The sequence below is a fragment of the Pipistrellus hanaki genome (assembly GCF_964339955.1).
Source record: "Pipistrellus hanaki genome assembly, chromosome: 18".
Lineage (NCBI taxonomy): Eukaryota > Metazoa > Chordata > Mammalia > Chiroptera > Vespertilionidae > Pipistrellus > Pipistrellus hanaki.
Window position 1 is genome coordinate 425,735 of NC_140520.1, and position 14,523 is coordinate 440,257.

Below are 14,523 nucleotides of genomic sequence, written 5' to 3' on the forward strand. Positions count from 1 at the left end.
GAAAGGCAAACGCATTTCACAATGTGAACAAGTTTTCTTTTTACCATGAATAAAGCAGGGACTCGGCTTTTTTCTTTTTATGAACACACTGTTAAAAAAAAAAAAGTATTTTAAACGTGCTTTGGAGAGGAAGAAATAAATGCCTCCATAATACGTGGGCCGCAGGGGCCTTTCTTCACAAAGGCCATTACACCCCCGTCACTACTCAAGTTCACACGAACACGGACAGAGGCATTTCAGGGAAAAGACGTGACGCCCCACATTGCTCCTAAGTAGAAAGTGAGCTCTCTAAGCTCGGATTCACTCTGCCGTCGGCCACGATTTCCCCTTCCCACCGCAGTTCTGGGTTCGACTGGCTGCCAGCCGACCCTACATTCCCCCCTTGGCGTCTACTTTAAAGGAACTTTAGCTGCCAGGATTGTGCTGGGCCTCAGAGAACACGTGTCTCCTGGCCATGTCCACGTTCCTCTGATTCTAACCACCTACTTTCCTTCCACGGTTCCCCCATCCCTATAACCAGCCTCTTCCCCGAGAAAAAGTCTGACAAATCGTGGAAACGGTCCTGACAACTCGATCCCAAGTCGCGGTCCTTCCCCTGTAAATGGGAGATCCTGTGGCGATCGTAGGATCGTAGCACACAGATGTTAAATCCTGCAAAACCTTAGAAAAAAGTCCTAGGAGATGGAAACCTAATGGGGAAAAACACAAAAAAAAAACAAAAACCAAAGCTCTGGACAAGAGTTAGGAACGCTGGAAGCCCTTGGGGCTTAAATGAAATTGATCAGAGAGGAAATTCAGTGGGCCCTCTGCAGGGGAATTGCCCGCAGCGGGAAAATTTACATAAAATGGACACTTTCTCCAAGCTCTCAGCAGCTCCTGCAGCTCTTTACACCCTGGATACCAGCTGAATGTAAACCTTCACAGGATGGCCGAGACGAGCCACTTTAGTTTCTAGAAAAAACTCAGGGGCATTTTCAGTGAAAAACCAGCCCGAGGCCACCTTTGCTTTGCTGCCAATCACAGTAACCAACACCCCAGTTGCATAGATCACTTTTACCGACAGGACCAGGGAGAGGCAAGTTCCTTGCCTTAAATATTTGCACCGGATGTGGAGTTACAGACCTTTCAGACATTGTGGGTGGCTCTGAAAAGAGCCTTTGGGGTCGGGGGCCGGGCCGCGGCGCCTCACTTGGAGCTGGTGTACTTGGTGACGGCCTTGGTGCCCTCGGACACGGCGTGCTTGGCCAGCTCGCCGGGCAGCAGCAGGCGCACGGCCGTCTGGATCTCGCGGGACGTGATGGTGGAGCGCTTGTTGTAGTGCGCCAGGCGCGACGCCTCGCCCGCGATGCGCTCGAAGATGTCGTTGACGAACGAGTTCATGATGCCCATGGCCTTGGACGAGATGCCGGTGTCGGGGTGCACCTGCTTGAGCACCTTGTACACGTACACCGAGTAGCTCTCCTTGCGGCTGCGCTTGCGCTTCTTGCCGTCCTTCTTCTGCGCCTTGGTCACCGCCTTCTTGGAGCCCTTCTTCGGGGCGGGCGCGGATTTGGCGGGCTCAGGCATGGTGAGAACTACTGCTAAAGCACTCAGGGAAAGTAGAGAAAGAATTAAGGGTGGGGCGCAACGTATCCCTTTTATAAAGAGCCTCGTATGCAAATTAAGTGATAAATTACAGATCCTGTCTGATTGGTGGTTATTCACAAAAACATTTTTAAAAAATGAGCTTTATCCAATCAGAACGAAAGAATGCCAAATTTGCATTTTGATTGGCTAAGATGAAGCCGCAGCCCTAAACTATGACACATATGTTTCGCGCCCAAAAACGTTTATAAAAAGGGCCGCCCGCCCTCTCGCAGTACTTCCTACGAAGTTTGTCGGTGCATCATGTCTGGACGCGGGAAGCAGGGCGGCAAGACGCGCGCCAAGGCCAAGACGCGGTCCTCCCGGGCCGGCCTGCAGTTTCCAGTTGGCAGAGTCCACCGCCTGCTCCGCAAGGGCAACTACTCGGAGCGGGTCGGGGCCGGCGCGCCCGTGTACCTGGCGGCCGTGCTGGAGTACCTGACGGCCGAGATCCTGGAGCTGGCGGGCAACGCGGCCCGCGACAACAAGAAGACGCGCATCATCCCGCGCCACCTGCAGCTGGCCATCCGCAACGACGAGGAGCTCAACAAGCTGCTGGGCAAGGTGACCATCGCGCAGGGCGGCGTGCTGCCCAACATCCAGGCCGTGCTGCTGCCCAAGAAGACCGAGAGCCACCACAAGGCCAAGGGCAAGTAAACCAAGTGCCCACAACCTACTGCCTTCTGCTCTACCCAAAGGCTCTTTTCAGAGCCACACATTTCCTCGTAAAAAGAGCAAGCTTTAGTGCTATCTCTTCCCGTCATGGAGGTTATTAACCACCTTTCTCCGTAGTCGCTGCAGCCCATGCATCCGGCGTTAACTGCCTTGGGTACTTGTGGCTCTTGTGCTTGAATGCGGCCCCGGGAAAAGGACTTAAGGTTTTTGAATTTGGGAGGAGCCCGTGAAGGATAGGCTTGGAGAGTCTGTAGAGTGTGGACAGTTTGGCTCGGTCTTGAGTTTCTCCAGGGAGGAGGGAAACCAAAGGTAAAAGGGATAAAGAGCGTCAGTTCTCAGGACAGAAAGTCCCCCGCGGGAGGCGGGTGCGGATGGTAGCCTGGAGTTTGCCTGCGGTCACTGGTCTAGTCTCAGGAAAAGCCAATACAAGTGAATCTGTTCTCAGTGCGTGGTCCTCACAGCCCTCTGACCCAAGACAGACCCAATGAGGATTAGCACCTTCCCTGGGTCCCCAAGTGGTTCCTTATCTACAATTTGAGATACAACAAAGAAATTTAGAAAATTAATTTCTATATGTATTTTTTTAATCAGCGTTTAATAGACCTGAGTGCGGAGCAATTCATCAGCTGTCTAGTAATTCACCAATCACCTTCTCCATTTCAGCCAATGGCTTCTTTGCGCGGGGCTTTTGAAAAAACGCACAGCCAATCAGCATGGGTTCGAGGGTATATAAGGGCTCCCTCCGCTTCCTGCCCCTCTTTATCCCAGTTAGTGGCCTCCCCTCACTGTCCTCCGAATGGCTCGCACGAAGCAGACAGCGCGCAAGTCCACGGGCGGGAAGGCGCCCCGCAAGCAGCTGGCCACCAAGGCGGCCCGCAAGAGCGCGCCGGCCACGGGCGGCGTGAAGAAGCCGCACCGCTACCGGCCCGGCACCGTGGCGCTGCGCGAGATCCGGCGCTACCAGAAGTCCACGGAGCTGCTGATCCGCAAGCTGCCGTTCCAGCGCCTGGTGCGCGAGATCGCGCAGGACTTCAAGACCGACCTGCGCTTCCAGAGCTCGGCCGTCATGGCGGTGCAGGAGGCGTGCGAGGCCTACCTGGTGGGGCTGTTCGAGGACACCAACCTGTGCGCCATCCACGCCAAGCGCGTCACCATCATGCCCAAGGACATCCAGCTCGCGCGCCGCATCCGCGGGGAGCGCGCCTGAGCTCGGTCCTTTCCACCAACGCGGAAACCCAAAGGCTCTTTTTAGAGCCGCCTAGAGTCTCAATAGGAAGCGCTGTGGCCCAGGGTTTGGGGGTTAAGTTAGTTCCCCCGGTAGCTCACAGCTTGTTGCAAATGTGAGCAGTCATTATGGAGAACGCGTCTGTGGACTCCTAATTCACACCTGGCGCAGGTAATTTCCACCTGGTTACCATTAATTGGGTGGTAATCTTAGACAATAGATCCTCCCTTTCCTCCCACAAAGGCCGCGTCCCGAAGCCCCTCGGGCAATGCGGGGTTTGTGCGACTGGTCAGGTTCTGCTCACATTAGCCATGGGGCCTCCCAGCCCGAGGCGCCTGGGAAACAATGGCCTCTCCAGCCGCCAAGTAAACAGCTTTGCTCTTCCAGTGAAACCCAGGTTCGAGGCCTCACCACCGAACGGGCTTCCCAGGAACTGACTTCACACCCAACTCACAGGCTCTGAAGAGCTCCCCACTTATTTATTGAATTTTTAAAAAAACGTTTCTATATATTGTTACGTTTTTAATGTGTTGAATTTTTAAGAATTGATTTGGGACATTGAGGTGATCTGTTTTCATAAGGGACTGGGCACAGTTGCTCAGCTTGTACACTGGGGGTGAGGTGGCTCCGCTGGTTTTAATTTCCTCTAATGTTTCAGATGTCCCCCCCAGGCCTCTCTGGGGCTCCTTTGCACCCCGAAAATGAGAGGGTTGTGTTTAGAAGTTGTCCCAAGATAGGACCCTTGCTGGCTAGCGGGAAAGAGGATGTAATTGAGTTTCAGGCGTCCCATAGGGGCTTGGTGATGGCCCGAGTTTCCTTGTGTTTTAAGATTGGACGGGGCAGAGATCGTATGTGAAATTCGGATGATAGGGTCACATTGTGAAAGGCGAGGTTCTTGACCCACAGGACGTTGGATGGGGTTGCATTTTCTGTTGACCCTAAAACAGCTTTGTTGCCACATGTTTGGCCATTGATCACTGGGAAACATGCTATTGGGACACCTTTGATCTTTGCTTCTTAAAAAATTATTTCAGAGGAAGGGAGAGGGAGAAAAATAGGAATATCAATAATGAACCATTGATCAGCTGCCTCCTGAACATCACCTATTGGGGATCGAGCCAGTGACCAGGGCATGTGCCCCTGACATGAATTGAACCTGGGACCCTTCGTTCTGCTGGCTGACGCTCTATCCACTGAGCAACCCAGCTAGGGCTGATCTTTGCTTTTCAAAAAAATGTTATTGATTTGAGCAAGGCAGGGAGAGGGAAACATTAATTATGAGAATAATTGATCCACTGCCTCCTGCACGCCCCACCCCAGGGACCAAGCCCACAACCTGGGCATGTGCCTCAACCAGGTATTGAACCGTGACCTCCTGGCTCCCAGGCCGAGGCTTAGAACAGCTGCAGTGGCTAGGGCGACTTTTGCTGTTTTTTACGTCATTCCCATCTCAATGCATAGGTAGAAGTGAGGCATCTTTGGTTTTCCTGTGAAATATTTATCCTTTTTCACACAGAAAAATGAGGTCATTGTTTATGCCCGTTGATGAGCGTATTGGTGGCAGAACAGAAGGCTCTGTTGACAGGCTGGGGGAAAGCAGCAGTTTGGGCAAAGCTTGGATCTTGTTAGAAATGTGGTCTCAGAGCCACCCAGACCCCTCAATGAACGTGGTTCCAGTTCTCCTGGGGTGATTCTCATGAATGCGTCTCAGGAACCTGTTCTTTAAATTGGTGCTTTTGGTGTCAGTGAGAAAGGCAGCCTTCTGTGAACTCTCAGCAGGAGCAAGCAGTCACAAATTGTATGTTTAATCCCGGCGTAGAATTAGCTGTCCTCTAAAGCAGTGACCGGCAACAACGTGACCTGAGGCCATTTGATTTTATTACAGACCTGAGGTCTCACTGCGGACTGCGCATTAGAACATGGTTTGTCTTCTTTAGTTAGCTGAGGGGGAAAATGACTGGATCGAGGCAGATAGGACTGGAGCTTCTGTATCAGATTGTTATACCTAAAAAGTATATTAAAACAATAGCGTGTTTTAATCACTACTTTGACTCCAAATTTGGTCTGATCCTGTCTACAGGTGGCATTGAGTCTGACCTTCCATCCTCTTGCTGACTGCACACAGCTGCATATGCTCTCTAGCACTGTTTACCGAAAATAATTTAATTTTAACGAGTTTTATTATCTTATTTTCTCTCCCACAAAACCAGATCTTGTTTGTATTTATAATTCACTAGTGACCTGGTGCATGAAATTCATGCACATTCAAAGGGGATTAATTAGAAGAAATAATTTAATATTGCTATTTGCCCTTTCTCTGTAATAGAAGTGTAAGAGATGAAAGAAAATTAGTAAAATGTATGGAAAAGCCTTCCTCCAGTCAGAGTCTGGGACTCACCACTGGACCCAGAGTCAAGTCCCCGCCCACCACATTCAGCTCAAAATCGGGTGAGACCCACACCCAGCTGGCTCCCCACATTAGGTGAGATCCAGACCCACCCAGTGCCACCCTTGTCAAGCCCTGCTGGGCAGGGGGTGTAGCCTCAGATCCCCTGGCCCAGCACCAGGACCAGGTCGGGGTGGGGGGTGTGGGCAAGCCTTGAGGTCCTCCATCAAACACCACAGGTTCCCTGGCCCAGCACTGGGAGGGGGGTGCAGCCTCAGGCCTCCCATCAAGCCTCGCTGGGCAGGGGCACACCCTGAGTTTCCCCGACCCAGGACTGGGGGTGCACCTCGAGGTCCCCTGTCAAGCCCCATGGGGGCACAGGAGGGCCTAGCCTCAGGTCCCTGTGGATTGCTTTTTTTTTTTTTTTTTTTTCCTGCCTCGGCTTTGCCCTGCCATCTTTCCCGGCCACGGCCACTGATTGCTCGTTAAGGCTCCTGATGGGAACTTGGCCTCAGCTGTGGGTGCAGCCATCTTTGGGACGGAGTGATGATCAAATAGCATGTTCCCTCTTTATTAGGTAGGATTTACGTTGTCCTGGAAAGGTGTCCTTCTGAAGACTTAAGAATTCTCCAATGTTCCCTTTTGCCTTTAAACATGACCTGTGTCCTGTCCCCTGAAATTTACTTTCCTTTCTTGTTTAGTAATTAACTCTCTTCCCCCACCCCCAACCTTCCTTTGCAGCAAAGTATGACCAATACTTTTGGTCTATGGCAGTGTTTCCCAAACTTCTCTCATGATGAGAATCACCTGGTGGAGTTGTTAAAACACAGATTCCTGAATTCCAACTAAGAAGTGCTAAACTAGAATTTTTGAGAACATATAGGTAAAATTGCATACCTAACTTAGTGCTCTGTATATAAAATCTGTGTTAGAGCACTAGTTAAGTATTCAATTTTACCTATATGTTCCCAAAAATTCTAGTTTAGCACTTCTTAGTTGGGATTCAGGAATCTGTGTTTTAACAACTTCACCAGGTGATTCTCATCATGAGAGAAGTTTGGGAAACACTGGTCTATGGTATCTTATACCATCCCTCAGGGTTAAAAAAAAAAAAAAAGAAATGGCCGAAACCGGTTTGGCTCAGTGGTAGAGCGTCGGTCTGCGGACTGAAGGGTCCCAGGTTCGATTCCGGTCAAGGGCATGTACATTAGTTGCGGGCACATCCCCAATAGGGGTTGTGCAAGAGGCAGCTGGTCGATGTTTCTCTATCATCGACGTTTCTAGCTCTCTTTCTCTCTCTCCCTTCCTCCTCTCTGTAAAATATCAATAAAATATATTAAAAAAAAAAAAGAAAGAAATGGTAAGGGTATTCCCTTGCCCCTTTTTCTTCCTTCAAGACAATCTGAATGTGAGGGCTGCAGCTGGTGCGACCATCTTGGTCAGGGCAAGTGAAGAATGCTGAAGTGGGGAGATCACCTTAATGCAATGGTGGCCTCAGAACCCACTGCCAGGCCAGCCGTTTCCAAGGGACAGAACAGAAAGGGTCACAGACCAATGGAAGTTCCCAGCGTTCCATGACTTAATTGCACTAAATGAATTTTAAAGGGACAGCCAGGAACAAGGGGAAAGAGATTGAGCAAGTTAACACATTTCAGATAAATTGCACATGGGCAGACACACTACTTCAACCCTTGGTTTCCTGTTTCCCATCTTTCTCTTACATTTCCCTCTCCCTCTCCGAGACGGTGGACTGGAGATCCAGAGTTGAGGGAAGGGGCCCAGGCGATGGGAGGCCCTGCATCTCTCCTAGAGCCAACATGTTGGACCAAATAATCTCCACCTGTCCACTACAGCCAATACACCGAAATTGGCACTCCACTCTTTTGGTTAACCCCTCTCTGCTGTCTTCCTTCGTCATCTCTCTTATTCCATCTCCCAGAACTGCCTCCAGGGAACTAGGCAATGTAAGGTGAAGTCTTGTCCGCTTTTGGCAACGCTACCCCCTTGTCTGATCACCTTAAATGTCCAAATGAGATGGTGAGCCCCTTGGGACACGGCTCTCTTCCTAATATCTGTCCCTTTCTGAAACTGAGTATGGTCTCAGGAAGTGAACAGTTTCCTAGGTGCCACACTCAGCGCTGCAGAGGGAAGAATCCCAGGCAGTCAGATCTGCACCAAGCCCACCTCGCCCTTATCACCCGGAAGCCCAACTTTCAGGTTGTCTGTGCATTAATTAATGGAGGCCATGCTTAAGTTCCACAGCTCAAGCAGCCTTAATTCTCAGCCTGTTCCAGACTGTCAAATCTAAAGACGTCAGGGCTTCTACTTGTCTTGTTTTCAGTTCCCTTCTCTCCTTTCGTAAAACATATTTCAATCTCAAAGTGTGAAGTTCCTATCACACGTCTAGAGCCCCAGGCACTCTTTAGGGACCTTTTTTGGGTCCATAGCCCCCGCCCAATCCCTTATATGCCAGAAACTAGTCATCTCACAAAGCTGCTCCGGATCTTAATGGAGCAAAAACAAAACAAAACAAAAACAAAAGAAAATACACAAGCCCTAAGAGGTTGCCTTATAGATGTTAAGTCAATTTGTCCAGACATTACCTACATGGAATCTCCTTATAAGTAAGAACAGTGCCTGCATTAGAGCTCTTTTATGTGAAGACGTGGGTGGCTCTGAAAAGAGCCTTTGGGGTCGGGGGCCGGGCCTCGGCGCCTCACTTGGAGCTGGTGTACTTGGTGACGGCCTTGGTGCCCTCGGACACGGCGTGCTTGGCCAGCTCGCCGGGCAGCAGCAGGCGCACGGCCGTCTGGATCTCGCGAGACGTGATGGTGGAGCGCTTGTTGTAGTGCGCCAGGCGCGACGCCTCGCCCGCGATGCGCTCGAAGATGTCGTTGACGAACGAGTTCATGATGCCCATGGCCTTGGACGAGATGCCGGTGTCGGGGTGCACCTGCTTGAGCACCTTGTACACGTACACCGAGTAGCTCTCCTTGCGGCTGCGCTTGCGCTTCTTGCCGTCCTTCTTCTGCGCCTTGGTCACCGCCTTCTTGGAGCCTTTCTTGGCGGCGGGCGCGGATTTGGCGGGCTCGGGCATGGTGCAGAGTTCTCCACAGAAAACCAGCAGAATGAATGCGGTTCTGAAGGCCGGCCTATATTTGTATGGCCTCTATGCAAATAAGGACTTAATCATGGAAGTCTCTGATTGGCTGAAATCATCCAATAGAAACCTTCAACGCAATCAAGGGGATTTCAAATCTTACTGCCTGTTAATGAGGAAGCCACCTGGGTTTTTTCTTTTTTTCTTTTTCTTTCTCCTTCCTTAGAAAGGTTTCCTTATTCATAACAATGCAAACAAATAAATATCATCAATCGTACCTATTTATAGAACTTGTCTCTCCCTCGATCCAGATCTAAACAACGGACAAAGCGTAATATAAATTCGTGACGGCATCGTTTCCAACCAAATTAGAGACCGGGTTGCTAACGCTAGAGAAGAGCATCTAGATGTCAGCTGCATATTAAATATGTTCCAAATTATGCTGTTGGCATTCCCAGTTCGGTCTGGTTAAAGCCGGCAACATTAAAGCTACTTCAAGTTTCAAAGCACTGTCTCACTTTCACGGCGGTGGGATTTTTGTTTCTTGGCAGGTATAGGAAAGAAATACCAGCGTTTGTAGAAATGGTGAAAGAAGGCACTTGTGCTGCAGAAATCTAGCATTTTTCAAATCAGAAACTTTAATAAAGGACCAAACTGCAAACTCAAAAGCCCAGTTTTCGAGGTGGAGAAACCCTGGAACTTTCACTTTCGTCTCCTCCCAAATGTAAATGAGAACCAGGGGATTAAGGAAATTGTCAAAGGAGGTACAACAAAGCCCACTAAGGAGAGCGATCAACACCACAGGGTGGGTCTAGGGCGGAGAACTCAGTGAAGAGATAACTGAGCTACTTTCCTTTTTCTTAATAGTCCCGATAGCCAATCAGAAGGCTCATAATTCGTGGCGCGGAATTTGAATATTCGGACCAATCAGGAGAAGATTGAGGTTATAAGAGAGAGATCCACAGAAGCTTCAGTTGCAAACTGTTTGCTATCTGTCCTCATGGCTCGCACGAAGCAAACCGCGCGCAAGTCCACGGGCGGGAAGGCGCCCCGCAAGCAGCTGGCCACCAAGGCGGCCCGCAAGAGCGCGCCGGCCACGGGCGGCGTGAAGAAGCCGCACCGCTACCGGCCCGGCACCGTGGCGCTGCGCGAGATCCGGCGCTACCAGAAGTCCACGGAGCTGCTGATCCGCAAGCTGCCGTTCCAGCGCCTGGTGCGCGAGATCGCGCAGGACTTCAAGACCGACCTGCGCTTCCAGAGCTCGGCCGTCATGGCGCTGCAGGAGGCGTGCGAGGCCTACCTGGTGGGGCTGTTCGAGGACACCAACCTGTGCGCCATCCACGCCAAGCGCGTCACCATCATGCCCAAGGACATCCAGCTCGCGCGCCGCATCCGCGGGGAGCGCGCCTGAGCTCGGTCCTTCGCACCAACACGGACCCAAAAGGCTCTTTTCAGAGCCACCCACACTTTCAATGGAGGAGCTGTAAGGAAGAGCGGTCTGTTCTCCAAATCGGGACTGCATCCAGGTGGGATGTGCACTATGGCTGCCTAACTTGCCGTTTACATCTGTGTCCCCTGCCCTTCTCCCTGAGTCTGCTTTCCTTCATCCAGTCTTTCGTATGTTTCAGCAGCTCCAGCCTCATGCGCGGCTGTGCTCTTAGTGGGGCTTAAGGGCCATTACAGGCTTCACTTAGTGCTGTTTTCCCCCCAAATGAGGCTTGTAATGGCCCTTAAACTCATGACCAGGAATTGGCGTTGCAGCCTGCACCCTCATTGAGAAATATTGCCATTTAAGCCTGAAGCCATGGTCCTTTCATAATCCTTACTTTGCAGGAATTCCTCACCCCGGGGGCCCACAGCTCCCCACTTTCCCTCCAGGTGCAAGTCCGGTAACTCGGGCCATGCTGGGATTTGGGCGATGCAGGGTAAGGTCGGGCACTTGAGCCGATGGGACTTCCCAGCCCCGGGTGGTTTGTAAGCAATGGAGTCTTTTCAGTCAGCATCTCTGCACTTGAGCAAAAGCAAATCCCGGCAGCAACCCAGCACCTGGCGTTCCCTGCAGTTTCTCTAACAGCCGCACACTATTGCTGGAACCAGTACTCAGCTGCAGAGCCCAGGATTCAGAGGATCATCGAGCTGCCCAGTGCCACCTGTTTCTACCTTGAAGCAAACTTCCCAGTGCCATAGCCACACGATGTGAATGTAGAAAGGGTTATTAGGGTACCAGTTATCATAGCGACACGGATACCCCTTTAAGAATCGTAATTTTAAGGTGGAAGGCTGGAAATACAAACTTAAAACCAAATGGGTTGTGGCCAAGTTATGGGGGAACAAACAATCCCTGTACTTTTTAGTTTTAAAGAACTTTTTTAGTAGCCCTAACGTGGAAACAGCTGTGTATCTTTCTAGGGGAGAATGGTTATTACAGGATGAAAAAACAGGAAAAAGGGGCCACAGACTACACCCAACAAGCTCAACGAAGTGGGGAGGCCTGCAGAGGTGGGCGTACCCACATAGGGCGACCTGACATTAAAACTTTCCAACTAAAAGCGACTGGTGGCGGGTAGTCAGGGCCCTAGCTGGTATGTTCCCTGACAAAGGTTCTTTTTTTTCCTTTAATATATATATATATATATATATATACACACACACACATATATATATATATATTTTTTTTTATTGATTTTTTTTTTTTTTTTTTTTACAGAGAGGAAGGGAGAGGGATAAAGAGCTAGAAACATCAATGAGAGAGAAACATCGATTCAGCTGCCTCCTGCACACCTCCCACTGGGGATGTGCTCGCAACCTAGGCACATGCCCCTGACTGGAATCGAACCTGCGACCCTTCAGTCCACAGGCCGACGCTCTATCCACTGAGACACACTGGTTATGGCTGCAAGATCACTTTTTAAGCACATTAACTACATCCTGTTTTTGCAGAGTAAGCAACCCAAGACAAAACAGTTTTTCCCAAATTAAGTCAGGGCCATGCTGTTGATGATCATGTTATTTACAGGGTCATCCTGTTCTTTAGAAAGGTGATGGGGTTCTACCTTGCAAGATTATTTTGTGAGGTGCAAGAGGAAGGCCTTGAGAAGGCCTGGCCTGCTGTCTGCACTGACAACCCTATCTGGGGCATAGTTCACGGCCTTTCCGGGGTGCTGAAAAATCTCCACTGACACATTTATGTAGGTAAGTCATTTTGGAGATATTGCTTCTCCGACCTCTAAAGTAAACAAAGTTTCAAGGTTTGATATTTGTAATGTCAAGTCTTCTGGTGGCTATTTGACTGAGTTGATCCATGCTGTTTAGGGCTTGGGACACTCTAGCTCTATGATGTTATAGGACAACAAATGCAGTTGTTGCTCAAGCAAAATACCAGATTCCAAACCTATAATAGATTTAACACCTGATCTAACTGCAGTTTCAACCTCTCTTTAAAACATAATTTTAATCAACCAGTGGGGAATGTTTTGTTGAAGCACCAGTAAGGGAATCACTAACGTGGGCCTTCTCCACCCGCTCAGACCAGTGGTTCCCAAAGTGTGTGTGTGTGGGGGAGGGGGGCATTGGAGAATAAGTTAAGTGATTTTTTTTTGCATTTTTTATGGTTCTAGGGGCCTCATATATATTATATAAATATATATTCTGACATATTTATGAATTTCAGTTGTTTCAAAAATTTATTTGCTATTTTTTAATATCACTTCATATTATTTTTAAAAACAATTTCTTTGTGATTTCTTCCTCATTACTTCAAACTCTCCTTTTGTTCTTTTTTTTTTTTTTTTTTTTCCTTTTTCTCTTTCATGCATGCCATGTTCTTTGGAAGCTGGTTTAGACCAAGTCCATGGCCTTTTAGGCTTCCTCCACGTGAATGGTTCACTTTTCGAATAATAAAAATACGTGTGTGGAGGGTGTGTGGGGACGAGGGCCTTAGGATTTTAGAGATGCTTAAGTAGGGTGTGGCCAAGGAAAGGTTGGGAGCCTCTGCCTTTGAGGGAGGAGCAATCTGCATGATAAAAGTCTCTCACTCTCTTCCCCCAAACAAAAGATGCCTGGGCCCAAGGTGAATCCTTTCTTTTCTTTTGTTAATAGCTCTCTTGCCCCGTCCTTGTTCCTATAAAAAGTTTTCTTTTGGTAGCAGCCTGCCGGAAACCGATCATTGTTTTAATAATGAGCTGTGGATAGGGAATCCGGAGGGCAGGTCAACCTTAATTGCTCTGAAGGGTCAGAGCTAATTACTGGTATTGTAGTTGAAGCAGCCCTAAATTCACTGTTAGTCCTAAATTCACTGATTGGCTTTTGTTGGAGTTTCCTGCCTAAGGCATATGGGTGTATCCTATAATTCCGATCTTAATAAATGGGACGGCGAAGCCAGAGCGGTAGACCTCTCACTAGAGTTGGACCTGGCCCCCATTTCCCAAATTAAATATTTTCTAGTCTCTTTTCATTTGTGTGCGGCCTTCTCCAGACCCGAACCCTGAACCCAAACCCTGAATCATGTGGGACGTAAAAGGGGTTCCCACACCACCCCTCAGAGCAACTTTCTAGTTAGCAGTAAGCAGGGTGCTGCCTGACTCATGAATTGAGTAATAAAGCCAATTAGATTTTCAAATTTATTCTGTTAAGTTTCCTTTATTTTTTTTTACACAGTAACGACCATCTCTTGCTTTGAACATCCTGTTGTAAGGGCATTGCAACATAGCAAAGGTGGAGATTTATTGAAAAACAAGTACAGACCCCCACATGGGTGGGGAGAGGGAGATTCCCAGAGTGGACTCCCACGCAGGGAGGGGGAAAGGGTCCCCGTCATTTATATCTTAATGCTCTCGGGCATTAGCTCAGCAACTTTTAAAGATGATGCAAACCTCTAGGAATGGCTGCACTTTTATTACTGTCACTTGCATACAGTCTCTTTCTCTAGCTTCAACTTTGTGTATAACAGCTTTTCTGGAATTGGATGAAATTCCCAGGGAAGGGCAGCACCCCTCCACCCTCTGTCTCACGCTAAACAGGGCGTCAGCCCCTGGCACCCACATTCCTTCCCTCTGCGACCCCTCCCTGTTTACAGGATCAGCTCGATTGTTTAAGTTTAAGCACAGGGCGCATGCTCCTGGTATGCTGGAAATCCTGCATTTGCTTTAGTGCTACCTGTATCACAAATATTCTGTTTTAAAAACAGAAGTCTGGGCGACAGTTTTGACAAAGAACTGTAAGCCAGGCATTGCTTCTTACAATAGCTCACCTGCTGGCTGACTGTTTCCCTGTGTGTGCAGAAGGCCACCAAGACCCAGGGTAACCAACAGGCCCATCACCGCGGGGAGCGGCCGCCCGTGGGTTGCAAAGCCCACGCTGGGGATTGCCCGGCACCTTTTACCAACTCCTTGTTTTCTGGGGTTTGAGCTTGTTTCCCTCCAGTTGGGACTTTTCCAAGAATTCCCGTGGGATGGACAAACCTTTAAGCTGACTGATTTATTTCGTGTGCAGGGCAGACACTCCTGTTCAGAATTT

General features: G+C 49.3%; 5 protein-coding genes across 5 annotated transcripts; 3 read left to right on the forward strand and 2 right to left on the reverse strand.

The window, feature by feature from the left end:
• Positions 1-730: 730 nt before the first annotated feature.
• LOC311612593 (histone H2B type 1-C/E/F/G/I) lies at positions 731-1,615 on the reverse strand. Its single transcript, XM_084865647.1, has one exon. It carries the CDS (start codon positions 1,564-1,566, stop codon positions 1,186-1,188), a length of 381 nt encoding a protein of 126 aa, XP_084721773.1. The 5' UTR covers positions 1,567-1,615; the 3' UTR covers positions 731-1,185.
• A 238-nt stretch (positions 1,616-1,853) lies between these two features.
• Positions 1,854-2,384, forward strand: LOC311612588 (histone H2A type 1-D-like). Its single transcript, XM_084865643.1, has one exon. It carries the CDS (start codon positions 1,888-1,890, stop codon positions 2,278-2,280), a length of 393 nt encoding a protein of 130 aa, XP_084721769.1. The 5' UTR covers positions 1,854-1,887; the 3' UTR covers positions 2,281-2,384.
• A 12-nt stretch (positions 2,385-2,396) lies between these two features.
• LOC311612585 (histone H3.1-like) lies at positions 2,397-4,012 on the forward strand. Its single transcript, XM_084865640.1, has one exon. The coding sequence runs from the start codon at positions 3,095-3,097 to the stop codon at positions 3,503-3,505; it is 411 nt and encodes a 136-aa protein (XP_084721766.1). The 5' UTR covers positions 2,397-3,094; the 3' UTR covers positions 3,506-4,012.
• Positions 4,013-8,512: 4,500 nt separating this feature from the next.
• Positions 8,513-9,069, reverse strand: LOC311612268 (histone H2B type 1-C/E/F/G/I-like). The gene has a single exon (XM_084865117.1). The coding sequence runs from the start codon at positions 9,004-9,006 to the stop codon at positions 8,626-8,628; it is 381 nt and encodes a 126-aa protein (XP_084721243.1). The 5' UTR covers positions 9,007-9,069; the 3' UTR covers positions 8,513-8,625.
• A 910-nt stretch (positions 9,070-9,979) lies between these two features.
• On the forward strand, positions 9,980-10,588 carry LOC311612315 (histone H3.1). The gene has a single exon (XM_084865172.1). It carries the CDS (start codon positions 10,010-10,012, stop codon positions 10,418-10,420), a length of 411 nt encoding a protein of 136 aa, XP_084721298.1. The 5' UTR covers positions 9,980-10,009; the 3' UTR covers positions 10,421-10,588.
• Positions 10,589-14,523: the final 3,935 nt, after the last annotated feature.

What these genes read in the sequence shown, in the direction of transcription:
- LOC311612593 (XM_084865647.1), bottom strand. Translation starts at nt 1,566, where the DNA reads ATGCCTGAGCCCGCCAAATCCGCGCCCGCCCCGAAGAAGGGCTCCAAG.
- LOC311612588 (XM_084865643.1), top strand. Translation starts at nt 1,888, where the DNA reads ATGTCTGGACGCGGGAAGCAGGGCGGCAAGACGCGCGCCAAGGCCAAG.
- LOC311612585 (XM_084865640.1), top strand. Translation starts at nt 3,095, where the DNA reads ATGGCTCGCACGAAGCAGACAGCGCGCAAGTCCACGGGCGGGAAGGCG.
- LOC311612268 (XM_084865117.1), bottom strand. Translation starts at nt 9,006, where the DNA reads ATGCCCGAGCCCGCCAAATCCGCGCCCGCCGCCAAGAAAGGCTCCAAG.
- LOC311612315 (XM_084865172.1), top strand. Translation starts at nt 10,010, where the DNA reads ATGGCTCGCACGAAGCAAACCGCGCGCAAGTCCACGGGCGGGAAGGCG.